This window comes from Pelmatolapia mariae, linkage group LG7, assembly GCF_036321145.2.
Source record: "Pelmatolapia mariae isolate MD_Pm_ZW linkage group LG7, Pm_UMD_F_2, whole genome shotgun sequence".
Taxonomy (NCBI): domain Eukaryota; kingdom Metazoa; phylum Chordata; class Actinopteri; order Cichliformes; family Cichlidae; genus Pelmatolapia; species Pelmatolapia mariae.
Genome location: NC_086233.1, coordinates 13,883,787 through 13,904,086, shown reverse-complemented (window position 1 = coordinate 13,904,086; position 20,300 = coordinate 13,883,787). Strand labels below are relative to the sequence as shown.

The 20,300-nt window shown below is 40.6% G+C and overlaps 1 protein-coding gene across 2 annotated transcripts in view; it reads right to left on the bottom strand.

Annotated features, from left to right (window-relative positions):
* Positions 1 to 10,483: 10,483 nt before the first annotated feature.
* LOC134630598 (M-phase phosphoprotein 9) overlaps positions 10,484 to 20,300 on the bottom strand; it is a 31,608-nt gene continuing 21,791 nt past the window's right edge. For both annotated transcript variants that reach the window (XM_063478018.1, XM_063478019.1), the window contains exons 20-24: positions 19,787 to 19,907; positions 17,999 to 18,090; positions 17,326 to 17,504; positions 13,962 to 14,030; positions 10,484 to 11,436 (exon numbers count right to left, since the gene is read on the bottom strand). In XM_063478018.1, the coding sequence (XP_063334088.1) occupies positions 11,335 to 11,436; positions 13,962 to 14,030; positions 17,326 to 17,504; positions 17,999 to 18,090; positions 19,787 to 19,907 (563 nt within the window). In that variant the 3' untranslated portion in view covers positions 10,484 to 11,334. The remainder of the gene's footprint in view (positions 11,437 to 13,961; positions 14,031 to 17,325; positions 17,505 to 17,998; positions 18,091 to 19,786; positions 19,908 to 20,300) is intronic.

The window sequence follows — 20,300 nt, the reverse complement described above, 5'->3', positions numbered from 1 at the left end:
CATCAGCTACTTTGTTAGGAACACGTGTTCAGCTGCTTGTTAACACAAATATCTAATCATCACTAGAGTATACAGAGAACGATCTGAAAAAGACAAAATGACCAGTTAGCAACAGTTTTCTGAGTGAAAATACAATAGTGATGCTACAGGTCAGAGGAGAATGACTAGAGAGTAACTGAAATAACCAGTTGTTATAATCGGGGTATGCAAAAGAGCATCTCTGAACCTACAACATGGTAAACCTTGAAGCAGATGAGCTACAGCAGAAGGCCACACCTGTGCCAATCCCATCAGCTAAGAACTGAAAACTCGAGTTCACACAGAGTTGCCAACATTGGACAACAGAAGCAGGGCCATAACCAGGGCTTAGAAAGTAGCTTCTTTTAATTGGTTACCTAAAATCTAAATCTTTATCATTAGATAGTGACACTTGGAGTTGATGTAAAATTGCATACATTTTTCTTTAGTCCTGAATGTTAAATGTGGCTCTCACCTATGGTTAAGAAGGTGAACCAAGGTTCAAAAATGCTGACAAAAAAGGTGACCAAACCAACAAATTTCAGCCCACTGTGTTCATGAAAAATCACCGAGTGATTGACCCTACAGCAGGGGTGGCGAACTCCAGGCGTCGAGGGCCGGTGTCCTGCAGGTTTTAGATATCACCCTGGGTCAACACACCTGAATCAAATGATAAGTTTATTACCAGGCCTCTGGACAACTTCAAGACATGTTGCTGAGGTAATTTAGCCATTTGAATCAGCTGTGTTGGATCAAGGACACATCTAAAACCTGCAGGACACCGGCCCTCAAGGCCTGGAGCTTGACACCCCTGCCCTACAGCAAATTATTGACATACACTACCAGTCAAAGGTTTGGAAACACCTTCTCATTTAATGGTTTTTCTTTATTTTCATGACGATTTACATTGTAGATTCTTGCTGAAGGCATCAAAACTATGAATGAACACGTGAATTATGTAGTTAACAAAAAAGCGTGAAATAATTCAAAACATGCTTTATATTTTACATTCTTCAAATTAGCCATCCTTTGCTTTGATTACTGCTTTGCACACTCTTGGCATTCTCTCCATGAGCTTCATGAGGTAGTCACCTGAAATGGTTTTAAGCAGCCTTTCAGGAGTTCCCAGAGATGCTCAGCACTTGTTGCCTTCACTGCGGTCCATCTCATCCCAAACCATCTAGGTTTAGGTCGGGTGACTATGGATGCTAGGCCATAGTGGCTGTAGCTCAGGAGGTAGAGCAGGTCAGCTGCTGATCGGAAGGTTGGTGGTTCAATCCCTGGCTCCCCCAGTTTGCATGCCCAATATCCTTGGGCTAAATACTAACCTCGACTTGCTCTCTCGATGCATCCATCGGAGTATGAATGATAGTTAGAAAAGCACTCACCGTATAGATAATAGTGCTTGTGTGTATGGGGTGAATGCGGCGTCTTTGAGTACTCCAGAAGAGTAGAAAAGCGCCATATAAAAACCAGTCCATTTACCATGCCATCTGACGCAGCACTCCATCACTCTCCTTGGTCAAATAGCCCTTACTCAGCCTGGAGGTGTGTTTGGGGGTCATTGTCATGCTGAAAAATAAATGACAGTCAACTAAATGCAAACCGGAATGCAGGATCCTGTGGTAGCCATGCTGAATCAGTGTGCCTTCAGTTTTTTCATCAGTGTCACCAGCAAAGCACCCCCGCACCATCACACCTCCTCCTCAATACTTCACAGTGGGAACCATGCATGTAGAGACCATACGTTCGCCTTGTCTATGTTGCACAAAGACACGGCGGGTGGAACCACAGCTCTCAAATTTGGACAGACCAAACACAGCTTTCCACTGGTTTAATGTCCAGTCTTTGTGTTTCTTGGTCCAAACAAAATTTCTTCTGTTTGTTGCTTTTCCTTAGTAGTGGTGTCTTAGCAGCTACTAGATCATAAAGGCTGATTTGCGTTGTCTCCTCGGAACAGTTGATCAAGAGATGTGTCTGCTACTGCAAGTCTGTTTAGCATTTATCTGGGCTGTAATCTGAGATGATGTTAACTTGCAATTTCTGAGGCTTCAGTCTCCAGAGACTGAAGAAGTCACTTGGATGAGTGAACAAACGTTTCTCCCACTGAAAACACTATGTCCAAATGAACAGAATCAACCTTTTGGGATTTACTTACCTGGATGATTGAGCATGCATCAAGACATACCATTGAATGAAAATAATGTTATTGGTTTTTTATGTCATTATTATTCTCTGTGTGGAATTTATATAGAGTTAAAAAGACTATATAATAAATGCAATAGATTAAAAAACGGTGGTATTTCCAAATGAAATGGAGAAAAGTAGCAGTATGAGGTAGTGTGCAGTTTGGTTTTCCCCTTGTTTCTAGTTATTCTATAAATATAACTTCTGCTTATTTTTGTGCTCACATAAGCACAAATCTTCAAATGTTACATTAGTGATTAACACAACACAACAGTGTGAATAAAATACTACAGAAGCAAATGAAAGAAATGCTTAAAGGAGAAATTCACGCAGCATGGAAATCAGAGCACATACAATGCACACAGTTAGTACAAAACTACTAATATAAAGATGGGAAGTTAAAGCAAGCCTACAAATCAGCATTACATTTCAGATGTAATAAAAAGAGACTAGGTGTCAAGGAGTCCCAGAGGCCAGTACGTGGGAGTGGACCAAAGTGGAGGCACAAACAGAACAGCGTTAAGGTTTTCAAAAGCTTTATTATAAACACAGAGATGACAAGATGTGAGTGGGGCGATCGTGGCTCAAGAGTTGGCAGTTCGTCTTGTAATCGGAAGGTTGCCGGTTTGAGCCCCGGCTCCGACAGTCTTGGTCGTTGTGTCCTCGGGCAAGACACTTCACCCGCTGCCTACTGGTGGTGGTCAGAGGGCCCGGTGGCGCCAGTGTCCAGCAGCCTCGCCTCTGTCAGTGCGCCCCAGGGCAGCTGTGGCTACAATGTAGCTTGCCATCACCAGTGTGTGAATGTGTGTGTGAATGGGTGGATGACTGAATGTAGTGTAAAGCGCTTTAGGGTCCTTAGGGACTGAGTAAAGCGCTATACAAATACAGGCCATTTTAGGCACATAGCATACACATGGAAGAATGAAGCCTGGTTACCACCATCAGGTAGCTGACACACTGGTGAAGAACAGATGACAGAGGACTGGAGTGCACCGGCTTGACTTGGGAAAAGTAGAACATGGGATCTATGCGCATGGATGCAGGGAGTTTAAATTTAACTGCCATAGGACTGATGACGGACTCAATTTCATAGGGTCCAATATAGCATGGGGTGAGCCTGTGGGAGAATTGCCTGAGGGGAATGTTCCTGGAGTAAAATTAGGGGCAGGTCTTCTTAGTCGATCCACGTAGCGGTGCTTTCAAACAACGGCCTTTAGTAGCAACTCCCGAGTCCGAGTCCAAATGTGACGACAGCGTTGCAAGTGGTGTTGAACAGAAGTAATAGCGAGATCAACCTCATTCTGAAGGAACAGGGGTGGATGATAACCTAGAGAGTTGTAGATGAAGTGAATTATGTGCGTACTCTACCCAAGGAAGATGCAAAGACCAGGTTACCGGGTTTAGTGTGGTGACACAGTGGAGGGCCAATTCAATTCCTGGATGAGCATCTCAGTCTGGCTGTTGGATTGTGGGCGATATCCAGAGCTGAGGTTGACCTTGGCTCCAAGAGCGGTGCAGAAGGTCTACCAGACCTGTGAAGTGAATTGAAGACTCCTGTCTGGGAGAATTTTTGTAAGGATGCTATGGAGACTGACAATATGACCAACCAGGAGCCTGGCAGTTTCAGAGGCAGAAGGGAGTTTGTCCAGAGCAATAAAATGGGCTGACTTGAAAAACTGATTAAATATTAAAAGATTTACGGACTTCCCGGAGGAAGGCAGGCCAGTGACAAAATTGAATCGAATCTTGAGTGCTGTTCTTGCTTCATGCATAGATGGAGCAGGTGGCCACATAGTCTTTAACATCTCTTTCTGTTCCCCATCAAAAGTGGCGACATTTGATTAATGAAATAGTCCTACTTACACCTACTTACTTGGCGGTGTGAACCCAATGGATGACTGCTGAAAGGGCTGGAATGGGGACATAGCAGTAATTAGTTGGACTGGTACCTGGGTCAGGTTCATCCTGAAGAGCCTGGCAGATTGACGTCCCAGGAGACGAAGCCACCATGAAGGTGGCAGGGAGGATGGTGGCAGTCTCGGGTGGGTCATTGTTGGTGGCAAACTGGCGGGACAAGGCATCAGGCTTGACATTTCTGGAGCCTGGGCAATAGGAAGTAGAGAAATAGAGAAAATGCAGAAAAAAAAAAAAGCTAACGGGCTTGGCTGGCATTGAGCCTCTTGGCGGTTCTTAGTTAAGTTAGGTTCTTGTGATCAGTCCAAATGGTAAATGGTTGTTCGGCTGCTTCTAACAGGTGACGCCATTCCTCAATGGCTAATTTTACTGCAAACAGCTCTCAGTCTCAATTTCGCTTGGCTAGAGTGAGGCGACATGAGAAGAAGGCTGTAGCTTGGCTTGTGGTCCTGAACGTTGGGAGAGAAAGGCCCTAACTCCTGAATCTGAGACTATTTCCACTATGAATGGTTTTGGGTTGTCGAGGTGAATCAGAACGGGTTCCAGAGTGAACAAATGTTTTAATTCAATGAAGGCTGCTTCAGCTTCAGGAGACCAGAAAAATGGGACCTTGGTGGAGGTGAGGTGAGTGAGTGGTGCGGCTACCTAGCTGTAATTCCGAATGAATGGGGATGATGGTCTGGGGTTGTTTTCCAGGAGTTGGGCTTGGCCCCTTAGTTCCAGTGAATGGAACTCTTAATGTTTCAGCATACCAACACATTTTGGACAATGTCATACTCCCAACTTGAAATTTTTTCCAGACATTTATGCATTGATTGTATAAAACATGGACGTAGCCACCAAGACAAGACTCAACATTTGTCTTTTAGCCACCACCAAGTTGTTTTGTTTTGTTTTTTTCAAACCAGAAGTGACTACATATGGATAAACAATTGCTGTGCTAGCAAGCTTGGTTGGGAAACTGCATGGATAGGCTGTACAAGATGCAACTCAGAGACAGACATATCAGCAGATTAGGGCTAGGTAACAGACCAATAAAATAATCAATCTCCAAAACCAAAGCACAAACCTCTACCACAAGCAAGCCTTAATGTTAGTCATATAGTCCATTACACAGCTCCAGAATGCAAAACCAGGAGTCCAAATCAATGATGCACAGTTGATCTAGCAGACTTTGGGACTATTTCCAGTCAGCAATAAATGCCCTAACTATGTTTTAAAGAAAATTCACCCCACTCTGAGTTTTTATGAAGGAGTAAACTACCCATAAAGCATTTTAACCCATTTGTACCAGACTGTAAACATGTGTTTTAATACTGTAAAGTTGGACATTTTTGTAATGGGAGTCTATGGCAATCAACTCCCTTTTGGAGTCAGCCTCTAGTGGCTGCTAGAGGAACTGCAGTTCTTGCCAGTTGTGCATTTGCTTTATTGTTCAGCTCCAAATGTTACTTCCCACTTTTCATCTAGTCCAACCAGGTGGTAAAAGCCTTGTTTTGTATCCACAATCATGGAACCCACAGGATCACCCTAAAGGCACCAATGGCCCCTTGGATACGGAATTATTTTTCTTGGTGTTTAGTTGGTCTAACAACCTCATCCAAGTAGTAACAGTCATTTATTACAACAGGAGGATTTAAGGAGATAAAAGGCCGAAGGAAAATAAGACAGAACAGTAAAAATAAATTTAAATCTATATAACAAGACAGCTGTAATTGGTCTGATTCTTATATAGCGCTTTCCTACTCTCCTGGAGTACTCAAAGCACTCTATACAATACACCACACTCATCCCTACAAATACACACCCTATGCTTCATCAGTGCATCGGAGAGCAAGTGGGGGTTAGCATCTTGCTCAAAGCATGCAGACTGGGGGAGCCAGGAATCGAACCACCAACCTTCTGATCAGTAGATGACCTGCTCTACCACCTGAGCTACAGCCACCCCATAATTCTGTCTTGTTCATTGTTCATTGTATGCTTTGGAGTAGTTGGCCTGTAGCCAACCCTTTGAGAAAACTGATTCACAGAGACTACTCTTAACTAAGTAGCAGAGTGTATCGAAGATCTATTGATTTTTCTGTGCCTCATTCGTACCCCTGAACCTGTGTGAATATTTAACGAGGACATAATGCCTCACTGGATCTGAACAAAGCTGGAGGACTGTTAATTAGTCTGAGTGCTTTCAATTCCCAGAACAATCCCCCCTCTCTAGCCCGCCAACTTGGTCTCAGATGTGTTCAGGGCACCATCAATTCACTGTAAACCCTAACAATGTCAGGCTACTTTGAATATTTCCTATATGTGTGTTTGTGTCAGCTGTGTAATAATAGGGGTTTTTTTTTTATGTCAGTGGAAATACTAACACCAGAATACAGAAATAGTTCTGAGTAAAAGTCCTCACATTTCACCAGCATGACTTTAGTAAACTAAAAAACTAAAATCAAAACTAAAATGGCTTCTGTAATGGTATAATACCACCAATTTATTTGTTAATAAAGTAGCAACTGGTTCTATATTATTTTATGTCCAATTTATTCATTGGTTTCTGTCCCTCAGCTTGTCTCTAGTGTTGTTTGGCAAAACACTTTACTATGTTGCTGTTAAAAAATCAAATGCGTTTTGATTGTTTCTTTATGTTTGTACTTTTATGGTTCTGCAAGGCAAAGAAACTGATAAATCCATGCCAGACAACATAGTTAGTTACAAAACAGCCAGGGATATTGGCAACTCCCTGATAGAGTGTTGCTCGTATAATTCCTGGGCTTGAGTGTGTGTGCACAAAAATGGAAGCAAGTGATGGTAGATTCATCACTGTGTGACTGTAGTGCTGAAAAAAAAAACTGAGACAGGTTTTTCAGTCGAAAACATAAAGGATATTGCATGTGAATGCATGTAAAGCAAAACAGTGTTGCAAAAGTAGCCAGAAGAATTGTTGGTCTATTTGCGGTGCAGTGTTCATTATGACAGGCCGAGGTGATGGGAGGGGAGGGGAGTGACGGTGGAGGCAGACAAAAATGGCTTAATACAAGTGTCATTCATTCACATCCAGCATCTCACGCTCTGGTAGTCTCCCACCTCACAGTCCTGACTGCAAAGCCATGATCAGTGGGCTGGAATCCCTCTGTTTACGCTGCTAAAAATAGATTTCACACACTGTGATGACGTGGCATCTCGTGACAAGACCCCCATCCAGCCTCCCCCTTCTTCCAAGACTCCCCAGCCACTCTCTTCCCTCCTTATTGGTATGCAACAGTCACTCTGGCTACATGACACTTCACATTAAATCTTTGTAGACATAGGACAGGAAGGGAATGTGGCATATCCTTTGAAAGAAACGAAAAATTAAAACAGAGGAGGAGAAAATGACAAGAAAAAAAGAAAGCGATAATGTGAATATCTAGAGATGACATAAAGAAAAAGAGAAGGAAGAGTGAATGGATGGACGACAAGACAGGGAGAGAGAGGGAGGAGGAGAAGGAGCAAGTGGCAATCAATAATATGACTCATTCTTTCTGCAGTGGCTACTTCCTAACAGCATTCATTAAAGCAAACCTAATCATTTTGGCTAGATAATCAAATCCTGTGAGGCTCCATCTTCTTTCACTCCCTGCCACACACGCACTAACACACACACTCAAATCATTCAAAATGAACCTAAAATGGGAGGAAATAGGACGAGCACATCCATAACCAGTATGCATCTGGCATTGGATCTGCTGATAGGAGTGATAACAAGCAGATGGTTATTTGTTTGTGGTTTTTTTGTCCATGGCAGCAGCATAATGGTTCGAAAAGTTTTTGGAAATCCAAAAACATTTCAAACTATTATGCTGCTGCCATGGCCAAAAAATCATTCTCTGGCCTCCATTAATCTATCCATTTTTCTCCATTTTCACAGGTGTAATGTAAAGGTGTATATGTGAGTGAGAGAGAGACAGCCAAAGACAGATATATCATAATTCACTGATTAGCAAGAAAATAGACAAAAATGCCCAATTATGCAACAGCGAGAAATGCACAGAAAGCAATTAAAGTAAGTAACAAAAGATGTTAAAGAGACACATAGAGATACAATAACTAAGGAAAACACTGCAAAGAAATCAGAGCTTCCAAAAAGCTTCATGGAGGCAAAAAGAGACACAAACATACACACAGAGATAATATATATATATATATATATATATATATATATATATATATATATATATGTGTGTGTGTGTGTGTGTGTGTGTACATATGTATATATATATATATATATATATATATATATATATATATATATATATATGTGTGTGTACATATACATATATATACACACACACACACACACACACAGACCAAAAACAAATACAAAGAGGTACAAGCTATGACAAGCAAAGGGTGTGCAAAGAAACAACAAACTGTTGCAGAGATTAAACACCTACAAGGACGCATAAAAAAAGCACAAAAAACACAAAACCATCTAATCAATCACGGATTTAATAAGAGAAGAAGAAGAAGACAAAAACCTGCAAAACAACGACAAGAAGACATAGAAAAACAGAGGGAAATGACCACAACAACGCACTAAACAACGATGATATGCAAAGCACCTACACAAAATGACCAAAAAGAGATGCAATCGAGAAAAAAGAAGACACACAAAATGACTGCAGACGGAAGGAGATCAACCCACAATACAACAGCAGCCATGGGGCAGCTCTTACATTGTTTTACTTGTCTCCACAGGTGTCCCAAGTTGCCACAGTAGACTAACATCATTCCCCTCACACCACAGTCATAATATATGTAGACTATGCTGCTTAGCTGTTTTGCACTGCTTATGACGGACACCACCTGACCTCTGCAGCCCAAATCAATGCTGCCACAAATAATGCGGGAATTAATTAAACGTTGCATCGCCTCCATTAGTGGAATTAATGAGAGATAGGAGCGTTAATTAGCAGTGACACCGTACAATCGGTCAACAACTGCGGCATCAGGGCGATCGGCGGCTCACCTGCAGTCACGGTCTGTCTGCAGACCACATATCGCGCACATCTTCGGACTTTTCAGAGGATTTTCAGAGGAGACAAGCCGGCTTACAGCGTTATCTTTCATATATTGTACAGTGAAGTGTTAGCGGCGTTCGTTCTGCTGATTTCCCCCCACAAACTGCGCTCATTCCCGGTGTGTTTCCGCCTGTCAAAGCTGCTGTCAACGCCACAGTGGACTACCCGGCCGTCGTGTTCGGGCTTTCCGCTGCAGCGCAGTGTGCTGCCGGTGGCTGCTGACAACATGCCGGGTAAATAGTAATAACAGAACAGGACATTTTTCTGCAGAGCAACAGAGGAGAAAGGCGTCCTCTAGTGGGTCACCTGTGCCAGCTGCGAAATTACTGCTGAAAGAGTGTTCAAGTAAGCAGGGGCGTTTCCAGGATTTCTTAAGTGGAGTGGCACGAGATCGACCAAGAACAAGGGGACCAAGACACCACAGTTTTGAAAATATGGGTATTTATATGAAGCCCTGTATTCTCATCCAGACAGTATTAGAACATCATTTTATATTTGACTTTTACAAAATGGTAAAATACAAAGTGTGCCACAGGTAGAAAGCAACATATTTCTTGGTCCCCACACTTCTTATCACTAACAGTATGAAATTTTAGCTGATGTGTAAGAATAGGGTGTGGACACTGTAAGTATGAAATACTTAATAGATGAAAATTAAAAGGAGGACAGAAATAAAGGACATAGGAACCCTGCAAATGTGAAAATGAATGGCACACAGAGCATATGACTGTCAGGCCCCCATGGCGTGGACCAAGCTCCTAGTTAAACTCGGGAGGCATATAGGCATTTCCTCAGTGCTTAATTGTGGGATGGTGGTGCTTTTCAGATACAGTAATCCTAGCAACAACAATCTAATCAGGCAAGCTAACCGATCTTTCATTAGTCTTAAATTACTGCCTGTTATTCATTGTATACAAAACAGAGTGAATCCTCAATGCCAGGATCTCCTCTTTGACACTAAACTTCTAGAGCAATTACCTCACTCTCTTAGGATATCATAAATTGATTTGATTGACTAGAGTAAATAAATCTGATTTGATTGGCTGATTCCTGCCTCTGAAAAATTTAACTTTTCAGTACAAGCGGCACAAATCATTGGAACCATCAGTTCTACAGTTCAGTTGAGCATCACATGATGTCACCCCATCACGCAAGAGCTTTGAAGTCTGAAATGTATCATGCTGCTATAGGTTTAGGTTGCCAGGGGCCTTTCCACAGTACACTGAGCACTTCCTCATAGAAGTGAGGAAGTCTCTATGTAAATAATACTGAATAACAGCCACTAGGCTATGCACATGATGAGGCATAAACAAAGAGAAATACTGGTTTATTTTTAACAAAAAGCATAATTTATTGTGCAACAATATTACATTTCCAGTGAAGTTCATATCATTGTAGGAAAACCAGGACAACAAGGAAGCAGTGCAAGAACCTCCATGCACAAGCGTAATTGAAAAACAGCTGACAGAGTTTTGACTCTGTGGAAATGTGTGTGTGCTGGTTTCACTCTATTTCGGAATGGACCATTACTGTAAAATAATTTACAGACATAAAGCAAAAAAGCCACACAAAAAAACCTGATTTGACTCAAGTAAATATTTCCTTCAAAATCAACAAGTTTGGCCCAAAGCAAAAGATAAATAAGCAACAAATTGAAGAAAATTACCTTAACACATAAAAACATAAATGAATATATTTTATGTCATGTCAAATGGAAAAACATTCAAAACTTAAAAAACAAAAGAGCCACAACAAAAAAAAAAGAAAAAAAAAGGCAGTGATAGTTCCAAAGTGGATAAATGACCTTGCTGGAAACATTTGTTTTGATTGTTCACATTTACTCTGAAACATGAGCCGATTTAAAAATCTACTCCTGAATATGGCAAGTAAAGAATATTAATATTGATATTTCTGTGGCTAAAAAAGTAAACGACTGTACAAATCTGTGCTTTTCTAAAAAATATACTCCAAAAAATTGCTATATCTTTCATACATATACAAAATATCCCCGAGTAATAAGTAAGAGGTATAAAAAGATGCCGTGGAGTCACTGTACAGATGGGCTTATGGCACAGAAAAAGATGGGAGGACAATCAGTGCTGTGTATAAAACCAAGACACTAAGTTGTAGAATCAATACTAAAGTAAGAAGACAGACATTGCTATATGTTGGTCGAGGAACGGAGGACGTGGAATCTCTTCAGGGTCATTCGGATGGATCCCAGCTCACGGTTCAGCCTCTCCAGACGATTCTCTAAAGCCACCTGAGGGTGGAAGTGGAGCAGAAATTTCAGTGGCAGCCATTTCAAAAGTAAGTTAGCAGGTTCAATACATTAGTATCTGGTTTAAGCAATTGTATTAACTCTAGGGATGTTGACCTGTCTGGGAGGTCCCAGCAGAAATTTTTAACTATTTTAACTGATCCCCCTCCCCTCTCCATAAAAGGTGACTATGTGGAGAGGGTGTCCTCCTTTAAGTTCCTCAGTACCCACATTTCCGAGGACCTATCCTGGACAACTAACACATCAGCCCAGGTGAAGAAAGCCCAGCAGTGCCTCCATTTCCCGAGGGTTCTGAGATGGAACAGGCTGCAGACTGACCTACTAGTGTCCTTCTACCGTGCCACAATCGAGAGTGTGCTGGTGCACGCCATCCCTGTGTGGTACGCTGACTGCACAACAGCCGATAAGAAGAGACTCCAGAGGGTCATCAGAACTGCAGAGAAGGTGATCGGCTGTCCACTCTTCACCCTGGTCTTCATTGCCAGCTCTAGATGTCTCTCCTGAGCCAGGGCGATTATAAAAGACCACCTCCATCCTAACCACCATCTATTCAACATCCTATCCTACCCTCTGGAAAAAAGGTTCAGATCCATCAGGTACAAAACCAACAGACTAAAGAACAGCTTCTACCCGTGGCCAGTCAGAAAAATAAATGCAAATTAAGAGTCTTTTTACAATCACTCTGTTGCTGCTACTTGCTATTTATTATGTTGCTGTGTGTTGCTGTGTGTGTGTGTGTGTCTTTTTGTTTCCATGCAATATTCTGTTCTTCCTCTGCAATATTTCAGCAGATGTGCAATTTCCATCCAGATGTGCAATTTCCATCCCTTAACAACCATAGCCCTTCCACCCTTATTTATTATTTATTATATTTTATTACAACGCCTTGTGCACACCCCCGCAATGCTTCCTGTAACACAAACATCGTGTATATAGTGTTCTTATATTGTTTTTCTTCTTCTTTCTTGTATATTGTTTTCTTTTCTTTCACACCTTTGTGGTCTTGTTTCCTAATTTCATTGTGCAAGCAACTGAACACTGACAATAAAAGTTCTAAGTTCTTCTAAGTTCTAAGGTTTATTTTGAGCACCTGACTGCTCTTTTTTGCTTCTCATCCGTAAACTCTCTCCATACTCTTTCACGTATTTCTTGCGTAGGTGATGGAAGAGGGTTGCCATGTTTGATTCTGAGGTGGGGACCGGTTGCATAATTTGCATAGTACAGTTTTCTGGTCCGTGTCAGACTTTTCATAACCAAACCATCTCCATGCTATAAAGGTAGCACCTTATTTAGGAGCTACCTAAGCTCCTCCATTTGTTTTGACTGATCCTTCTGTTTGGAGCTACCTGGTTCTGCCTCATCTTGACTGGCCATGCTGGTATTCTCTGTGCCTGCATCCACGTGGTGACTGTAAGTGCCATTTAGAGTTACTTCATGTTTTTATTTGAGGTAATTTGTTTGATGCATATTAATTTGATGTTTGAGAATAAATGTATTTTGTCAGGTCATGTTCAGTTTATTTCAAAAAACCTCAACAGGATCTTCAGCTTTATTGTGAAAGGTTTATGTGGAAAATAAACAAGCAGACGGTGGAGCCACACAATGTTTTACCATTGTGGTTGCTAACGACAAAGCATAAGAACCGCCGCTTTTCCATCCGTAGTGTGGTTATTTTAAATATAAGAGAAAGATAGAACTTTAAAAAATTAATATAGCCACTACAGTGACCATCAAAACAATGAAAAAATATTGCCATAAACAGTTTGTGACACCACAAAACAAACGATCGTGTAATATGAAACGATAGACGTTTTCATATCGTCATCCGAAACATATCGTTATATCAAACAGCCCTACAGTAGAATCAATGATTCTATTTAGCTAATGCATTTGGTTTGGTCCACAAAGCAGAATCTACTGAACAAGGTTGACAGCAGCTCAGAGTCTCTACCCTAATCACAGTGGTAAGCTTTGAGCGAAATGCTAACAAAGCATACTACCATACTAACATGTTGAGGTTTAGCAGTTTTATTTAAAGTATCAGTATGTTAACGTTTGTTAAAAAGCCCTGCATACGACACAGTTCAGACTGATGGCAATGTTTTCTGGGTCTTTGTTTTTTTGTTTTTTTTTTAAATAAAGTATTGAACAACATTTAGCAGTTGGTGGCTAAATCTAAAATGTATCAATAAGCTGGCTGAACTATTTCTATCTGCACCAAAGTGGTAGACTGGTATCCACAGATTTACATTGTAAGCCTAGCCTTTTAAACTTATAAACTGTGAAAACACTCTCTTTAACCACAACCTAAAAAAAAATAACCCCTCAAATCATGTAATTTGCATTACACAAATGTTCAAATTTAAGAACTAGTGACAGGTTGCAAAATTTTGTTAGTAAAAGGATTGTAATAAAGAATCTAAACGCCATCTGCTTAACAACAACCACCATAAATAAATCCTAGAAACATAATAATAAATATTTGGATGGTTTCCGTGGAGCCTTACCTCATCTAACCTGGTCTGTAGGCTCACTCTGCCGCCTGCACCAGGCATCCGGCTCAAAGCTGCCTCAATCTGTACATCACACATTCAGAGGTTAATCATTTATGACCAAAAATAATGATATTAATTAAATACCCCTCACATGAAACACATCAATGGACTCATGCGTAACGCAGAGTAATATTCCCATGTCAGCAAGGTAGAGACAGGAGGAGGGGGGGAGTGGGTGGATATAAACCTCCTAAAAATAGAAGTCATTTAGCAGCTCTGTAAAAACAATGAATCCTGGCCTATGTGTCAAGAGATGCAAGGGTCTTTAAAGCCAACTACTGGAAATTCTGGTGTTTAAAATAATTGTAAGTTTCCTTTTGTAATTACAAGCAGAATGTGATGAAACAATCACTATGACTTGGAAGTGTATCAAAGAGATATTAAGAAAAAGTTAAAAACAGGGCACTTGTATCACAAGCTGTTATAACAAATCAATAAAGTACAAAGTCTGCCCAAAATGAGAGGAAGAGGAAATCCTAATACCAAAGCAGAAGGACAGGTGTTCTAGTTAAGCGGTCCCCAACCTTTTTTGCGCCACGGACCGGTTTATGCCCGACAATATTTTCACGGACCGGCCTTTAAGGTGTCGCGGATAAATACGACAAAATAAAACTAGTACCGGTACCGAAAAAAAGAAGATTTATTCATAACACACCTGAAAAGACCCAGGAAAACTGAGTTAACAATAAAAACGATAACAAAATAACGCTGAAAACCGATAAAAACCCTGAAAACCATACATTTCACACCTGAGCCTCAACTCTCGCGGCCCGGTACCAAACGACTCACGGACCGGTACCGGTCCGAGGCCCGGGGGTTGGGGACCGCTGTTCTAGTTAATTGGACAGCAAACAGGGTGGCACAGTGGTTAGCACTGTTGCTTGACAGCAAGAAAGTCCTGATTTGAATCCACTGGCTTGCTGGGAACTTTATATGTGGAGTTTTCATGTTCTCCCAGTGCTGGGTGGGTTCCCCCATGTACTCTTTGTTGTAGAGAGGCGAGGTAAAGGCTGTTAATATCAATGTTTGCCATGTCCCAACAGCTTATAAGGGAAGCAAAATTTTGGAATGTTACTACGCTCATGTGTTTGTTTTTTGTTAATAACCATCTATCTAGAGTAGTGATGGGATTTCCGGCTCTTTTTAGAGAACCGGCTCTTTCGGCTCCGAACCGGTTCTTCAGGTTGTTTTGTTGCTTTAATTAATTTATTATTAACAATAATATAAAATTATGCACAAAAGGAATTACTAATGTAAAAAAAAGTGGTTTTATTTATATATGTTTATATATAAATATATGCGGTGGTCCCTAGAGACAAAACACGTACAAATTCCAAAACACATTTCTAGCATTAACTGAACTTCCAAAACAGAGCTACCTAGATCACTTAAATTACACAATTGAAAGCATATCGTTTGTGTATTTATACACAAGCACTCATATATATTCAAATAATTAAAAAAAAAAAAGTTCATTTACCTGTTACTACCACACACCAAATCCGGTCGTTGGTAGTAGGTATTAGGCTACGTTCACACTGCAGGCGAAAGCGCATCAAATCCGATTTTTTTGACCCTATGCGACCCATATCCAATCATGGTATGACAGTGTGAACGGCACAAATCCGATATTTTCAAATCCGATCTGGGTCACTTTCGTATGTGGTACTGAATCTGATACATATCTGATGTTTTAGAAAGTGACTGCTGTTTGAACGGTCATATTGCATTAAATCCGTCTTTTACGTCACTGACACGAGACAGACGCCAATTATCAGCGCAGGAGAAGCGCCCGAGAAGACATCGCGAACGCTTCCTGGCCATCCAGTGTAGATGTTAGTGAAACTGTTGGGAAGACAACGTTGGAGAAACGTGAACATTTTATTTGTACTGTATAATCTGCAGATTCTGACAGAAATCTGCAACTATCCTTTGAAGCACCGCTCCTCTAAAACAGCAATAAGGATAATTATTAGGTTATCTACATTATTATGTAAATAACAAAATAACTTGGGAAATTGGGAAACGTAAAGTCCGAAGTCTTTATATTAAGGGCCATCAGTCAAACAATATTGTTTGCTCTGGGTCCAAACAGAGCGCGTTGTGTGTGACATCTTCTCTTGCGCATGCGGGCCGCTTTGAGCGTTCACACTGGAGAGCGTTTGCTGTCGCATTTTATTTGTAGTGTGAACAAGCAGACAAAAAAATCGGATTTGATCAAAAAATCGGAATTGAGCATTAAGACCTGCAGTGTGAACGTAGCCTTAGAGTAGGTAACAAAAGCTCAACACTGCGCCTAGCATCCTGGAGCACTTCTGTTGTCTTTTGTACGTGTTTTGAGTTTTTACGTGCTTCTGAGTTTTTACGTGTTTTGGAGTTTTTACGTGCTTTGGGGTTTGTACGTACTTTGGGGTTTTTACGTGTTTTGGGGTTTTTACGTGTTTTGGAGTTCGTACATATTTTGTCTCTATGGGCCACCGTAAATATACTTTTATTTTTTCACTCCACATAAAATGTAATAAATAAATCATAAAATACAAAAACCAACTATTCACATTTCAACTTTTAACTATTTAAATTTTCAGCTTTTTCTTTTTACAAATTTAAAGTGAAACAACACAAAACACTGCAAACCACAACACAATTAAATATGAATTAAAATATGAAAACAAAAAGAACATGCACATTCTCTGTCATATGGGTCTGCATGAATAAACTTTCTGAATCCTTTATCATCTGCAACTGAAAATAGTTGTGGATGATTACTATACCTTTCTAATGTGACGTTGTTGTCCCTGGCTCTCTTTCTCTGTCTCTCCCTCCCGCTCTGTTCCTGTGCTACTGCGAGTGTAACTACCGCCCCTCCCCCCTCTGCCCAGTGCAAAGCACAAGGCTCGCTTGCGGAGTGAAGCGGGAAAAAAGTGCGAGAGAGAGGGTGAGAGAAAGACAAAAAAACAAAACAAAACCCACCGCTCGTGATAAGGAGCCGGCTCGCGTCGTTCACGTCAAAGATCCGGCTCTAAGAGCCATTTCGTTCGCGACCGACACACCACTAATCTAGAGGCAGGGAGACTAAATTATCTTAGGGTAAAACCAAGTGCACCCTTAACTAGTTACCAGTTCATTAATGGGCTAACACTGAGAAATACCATTCACTAGCCCCCCCACACCTACAGACTCATCAGAAAACTGCATGCGCATGTTTACCTTTTTACACCATTTTTAAAAAGACACCAGTGTGCCACTTACATACATACATTGATTTAATAAAAAAGCAGATACTACTGCATATTGTGACATGCCTTTGAACTCTCACCTGCTGTTTCTCCTGCGTCAACTCGTCAAACAGTTTCTCAGCCTCCGCCAGTGACTGGATTCTGTGAAGTGAGGCTGAGTCTTCACAGGGGTCCTGCGGGTCAGGCCCACTAAAGCCTCCCTGCTCCTCCCAACCCAGCTGGGAGTTTTCATCCTGTGGGTTTTCACCACCAGAGGACTCTGGCAGAGAAAGGAAAAAAAATATTATTAATATGCTCCCAGTAAATACACTCACTGGTCACTGTTTTAGATCTACTGTCTGCTATGTGTGCAAAAAAAAAGAAAAAAAAAAAAAGAAAGTTACTGAAGTGTTACTACAGCAATAACAGAAGTAGTGAAGATTAGTGTAATTAATATAACAAATTAATTATAATGTACCTTCTCGCACTCTAAAGCAACACCTTAAAATAAATAATGCCCAACGGAAAATCAATTCAAATCAATCAAGCATCAGGTTTTATTGTTACATCGCATATTAAAAGAGTCATCATCCATCCATTCTTACATTAAAAGATAAGAAGTATAAATAATCACCCTGTTATTCAGTATCATTTAAACTGGTTTATGGTAGGAGTACAGCACCAAAACAATGCAATAAATCTGGTCAAACAACAAACAAGCAGTACTTAACTGAATTTTCTAAAAAACTGTATCTGTACGTATAAATATGTTACCATCTTCTCTGCCTGTTGACATAAACTGGAGTCTTTTCTTGGGACTGCTGCTGTGGAATGAGTGACGTCTCTTGTCAACTTGTCCGTCAGGCCTGTAGACAGCACACAATGAGGTTTTAATTCACTTTAACAAGAACAACAAAAAACAAGTGTGACAGCTGCTGTGTTCAGGGGCTTATGTGATGAAGCAGTGAGGTGTTTATATTTCATTTCATGCTCTAACTGACTTTAAACAAACCTGTGTTCTGTGTGACACTCTTTACAAGGTTTTAATGTGTGTAGGGAGCAGTGGGATGACACCTGGTGGTAAATCTCAGCAGGCAGTGTTTACGACAAATATATGACGCGAGGGTTACTCTGTCCTCTGTGACATGGTGCAACTAATAATGTTCACTAATAGATGCCAGAGCTCCACTGCTAATATTTCTCGACGGTAGCTCACCCAGACCAAAATCTTTGACACATCTCTCTCCAAGCTGACTAAGATCCAAGCTGAGATACCCGAGCATTTGGCTTTGGGGGGGGGTTTTTGTTTTGGTTTGGTTTTTTTTAGCCAGCCGCTGTGTAGTAGCAGTGAAAAAAATAAACCCTCTATTCCAACTATCTTTTGGTTTGGTGAGCTCAATTTAGGACCCAAAGGGAACATAGTGAGTGTAGTTTGATGTGTTTCATACAGATCTTACACTCGCTTCTCAGACCACATTATGACTGTACCTGGCTTCAGAACATTTTGAATGATAGTCATATTAATCTGAGTAGCACAAAGAAATGTACAGGGACTGCACTACTTGAGAAAAGTGGTGCAACACCAGACAGGTTACTGCAATGGGACTTTTCTGTGGCCTGAATATTGACCTACAGGCTGTAAAATACATCCATATTACTTCCCAGACGAAAGTGTCAGAGAATCACTGTGGCTATCCGGTTGTTAAGTGATGACATATGAACCCTGCTTCGGGGTCCAAACTACATTGGGATTATAAAGGCTGTTGTCTTTTTAACAGGTTTTAATGCTTTGTATCTTGTTCTACTTAATCTGAACAAACCTCTAAAAAAATAGTCAGTGATCACTGTCGGCCTAACATGACTAACTTCATATTGTGAATGGATTATCTCAGTTTTCAGCATCTTTTATCTGCCATGCGATTGCATTTGTCTCTAACCATCGGGGACCCTCACATTACCTTCTAATGAGGGGGAAATAGTGTTCATCCTCCAGCTTGACTGTGCTAATGTATTTATATCATCCTAACCATAGCATATGCCAGCTAGCCCCAACTTCAGTACCCATACAATCATCACTGCTGTTTAGTTTTCTACCTTCATTTATGTCCAAAGTGATAGCAGAGCTTTACGTTTTAATTTTTCAGAAATCATTCAGTCAGAATATGGTATATCATCTTTAAATAGAAACTAGCAAGCTAACTCCCTGCTAACTTCTAACTCTTTTAAACTTTAGAAATCCTGTTTTCATGGACGCCTGGATGTTACACTTTATTGTTACACCTAGTAGAGCTGCCACACTGATCATTTTATTAAAGAATTTAGACAGTTTTGGCATCAATTTTGGCATATAAAGAAAGTTCAGGTCATGTAAAAACGTGCCCATATGGGAGAGCTCATATTATGTTATTTCTAGATGGTTTAAAATAAAGAATCACTAGTTAAAATATTGTGAAGCACAGTGAATACTTAATTCCCCTTCTCCCTGTAATGTTAATGCTGTTCAAACACGGCTTACGGAGAACTTGCTTTACAATACAAGGTAATGTGATGTATGTTTCTTACCTGTGGAGAAGGTATTCCTCTCTTGGCATCAGGTGACCAAAAGCAGTGGAGTAATTTTCAGTCGGGCTGCGTTTAGGGCTGGACTTTGCAGACAGAGGCATGAGTAACGTTTCCCTCTTTGCTGAATGGAAGAAAAGAGCGTACCACTAAGTAAAGTTCACACAGCCCTATTAACACTATGACACTGAGTGTGTCACAGGAGACAGAGCCAACAACAATGTCTTTGTGTTTTGTTTTTCCTATTAATCAAAGTAATTCAAATTACAGACAAACAGTGGACTCCAGGGTGTACAACTTATTACAGTAATCACAATACCAGTCAACCAATTATAGCAGCATGTAGTGAAGCCAACAGAGAAAACAAAGGCAACTAAGCCATCTGATTGCTACCATAAATTTCACACACAGTATATACATCTTAAGTCATACCAAAAGAAATTAAACAAGACACTCAATTTTACTCATTTTTTGATTCCTCTTTAAATGGTAACTGTTCTTATATTTGCCGTTTTCT